The sequence below is a fragment of the Antechinus flavipes genome, chromosome X, assembly GCF_016432865.1.
Source record: "Antechinus flavipes isolate AdamAnt ecotype Samford, QLD, Australia chromosome X, AdamAnt_v2, whole genome shotgun sequence".
NCBI lineage: Eukaryota > Metazoa > Chordata > Mammalia > Dasyuromorphia > Dasyuridae > Antechinus > Antechinus flavipes.
The window spans coordinates 30319155-30321493 of NC_067404.1; the positions used below are offsets into that span (position 1 = coordinate 30319155).

General features: G+C 44.6%; 1 protein-coding gene across 1 annotated transcript; it reads right to left on the reverse strand.

Moving 5' to 3' along the window:
• Nucleotides 1-420: 420 nt before the first annotated feature.
• Nucleotides 421-798, reverse strand: LOC127542545 (ubiquitin-conjugating enzyme E2 C-like). The gene has a single exon (XM_051968220.1). The coding sequence runs from the start codon at nt 796-798 to the stop codon at nt 421-423; it is 378 nt and encodes a 125-aa protein (XP_051824180.1).
• Between the last annotated feature and the right edge of the window lie 1541 nt (nt 799-2339).

Below are 2339 nucleotides of genomic sequence, written 5' to 3' on the forward strand. Positions count from 1 at the left end.
ACTTAATAAAGTTTTGTGGTTTAATTGAACGGCATATGGCTAGAATAGCCAGCAATTCACTGAAATTCACCTTTGTTTCAAGTCTGTTATTCCACTAGGAATGCTAGTGCAGCAGCTCCCAAGCTTTTTGGTCTCAGGACCCCCAGGCAATCTTGTTTTTAAGCTTTAAAAAAACCAAATTGATTTATACATTGATGTTGAGGGCTAGACTAGAGTTTAAGGGGGGGGGGGGAAGAAGAAAAAGAAAAGAGTCTGTGATACAGAGTCCTATATAGAAGAGAAGGGGGCAAAGACAGATTACGAGGAAGGGAAAAAGATAAATGCACATACATATACATACATACAAGTAAGGGAAGATAGGCTGGGTAGCCAGGGTCAGGGCTCTTGGCTAGTCACCTGCTTCATGTAAATTTTCAGAAGCTACTTTTTAAAGGCTGTGGGGTTTGTCCAAAGTTCAGCAGCGTGTGTGTTCAGTGGGCTCTCGATGTTGGGTTCTCCCAGCAGGCTCTGGATAGACGGTAGGATGGTGCTGACATCATACAGAGCTGACCACCTGTCCTTTAGGATGTCCACAGAGATATTGCTTTGGGTATCCACATTAGGATGGTAATAAATTGTGACAAATTTCACAGTGGGAGTATTATATGCGGAACCTCTGGGAAACTCCAGGGATAGTTTGTACCATAGGTCTTCATATACTGTCCCAGCTGCCCAATACATGGTACCAATCCATTTGAAGAGACCATCTGACTCTGAGAAGGCAAAAATTCCGTTGTCTCCAGACATCATTAGGGTCATCAATTCTGCTGTAACTACTTGCCCATATTGCCATGAGCTGCTCCCACCCCAGGCTCAGTCCTCTCACTGGACTTGGGGCAACACTGGCAGCAGCTGGGCCTGTTCTGCGAGGCCATGGGGGACCAGAAGTAAAGGAAAAGAAACTCTGGGGCAGCAAATGCCCCCAACCCCAGGCAATCTTAAAAATGATCAAGCCCACCCTCCCAAAAGAGCTTTTGTTTACATGCATGATACCTATCAACATTTGCCACATTAGAAATGTGTTCTTAGTATTATTATGAAAACAGTTGTGATCTCTCAGACCTCGAAGAGGTCTCTGATCACATTGTAGAGAAGGAAATGAGTGAAGTGCCATAGCAATTTGGAGGAGGCAGTAGATTGGAGGAGAAGAGCAGAAGCAAACATTTATTAAGGGCCCACACTGTAACCTCCCACCGAGGCTACTGATTGCCAGGGCCATACATAACAATCTTCTCCGGATACACATGAAGATGAGCTAATGTTAAGGTGCCCAACAGCCTTTCTTTATTAGTAATCTCAGCAAGGGTTAGCAGGAAGCAAGAGCAAGCGTATGTAGGTCTCTGCCTCTCTCTCTCTCTCTGCATCTCTGAATCTTTCTACATCTCTGCCTCTCTCTACTTCTCTCTGCATCCTTTGCTTATGGACTCAGAGCTGGCCATTTATATTTACTCTTCTCTGGGATTACCCTATATCCAGCCCACTCAGCACTGCGTAGGTGGATCTGCAGAAGGGAGACACCTGGAGTTAGTGCTGCATCCTAAGATCTAGCAAGAGGACACACTTATTGTCATCTCAAGGAACTTTTAACACCTGTAAGACACAACCTCCTGCCTCAGAGGCCAAGCCTCTTTTTACCTTCTGGAACCACCGTACCAGCTGACCTCGCATATATGGCATTATCAGAAGGAAAGTCTCTAACACTACACTATGCTAGACACAGGGCTGAGCACTTAGATATATTGTTTTGTTTTATCCTTGAAACAACCTTGGAAGATACTATTGTTATCTCCACTTTACAGCTGAGGAAACTGAGGCAGATAGAAGTAAAGTGACATGCCCATGCTTCCAGAGCTAGAGAATGTCTGAGGATGAATTTGAGGTCAGGTCTTCTTAACTCCAAGCCCAGAGCTCTAGCCACCAAGCCCCACAACTTCTCCAGGTTAGGACAGTGAAGCTTCATGAAGTGAGAGGGATTTGACATGGGTCTTGGAAGCTTTGGCAAGATGGAAAGAACCGGAAGGATGTTCAAGTTGTGGAAGGGAGGAAATGGGCATGAAATATTCATGATAAGTTAACAGACTGGCTTGACTACACTGCATATAGGAGGCCATCTGTGCAGAGAAAGGTCAGACTAGGCCAAATATCCAAATAGGGGATTTCCAAGACAAGGTAGAGGATGTCAGAATTTAGATGAAGTCATTTGTTAAGGTTCCAGGTCAATATCTCTGTGGAGATGCAGAGGCCTCTTCTGAGGAACCTGACAAGATTTCAATTTGTGGGTTATTATCACTTTGTTAAAG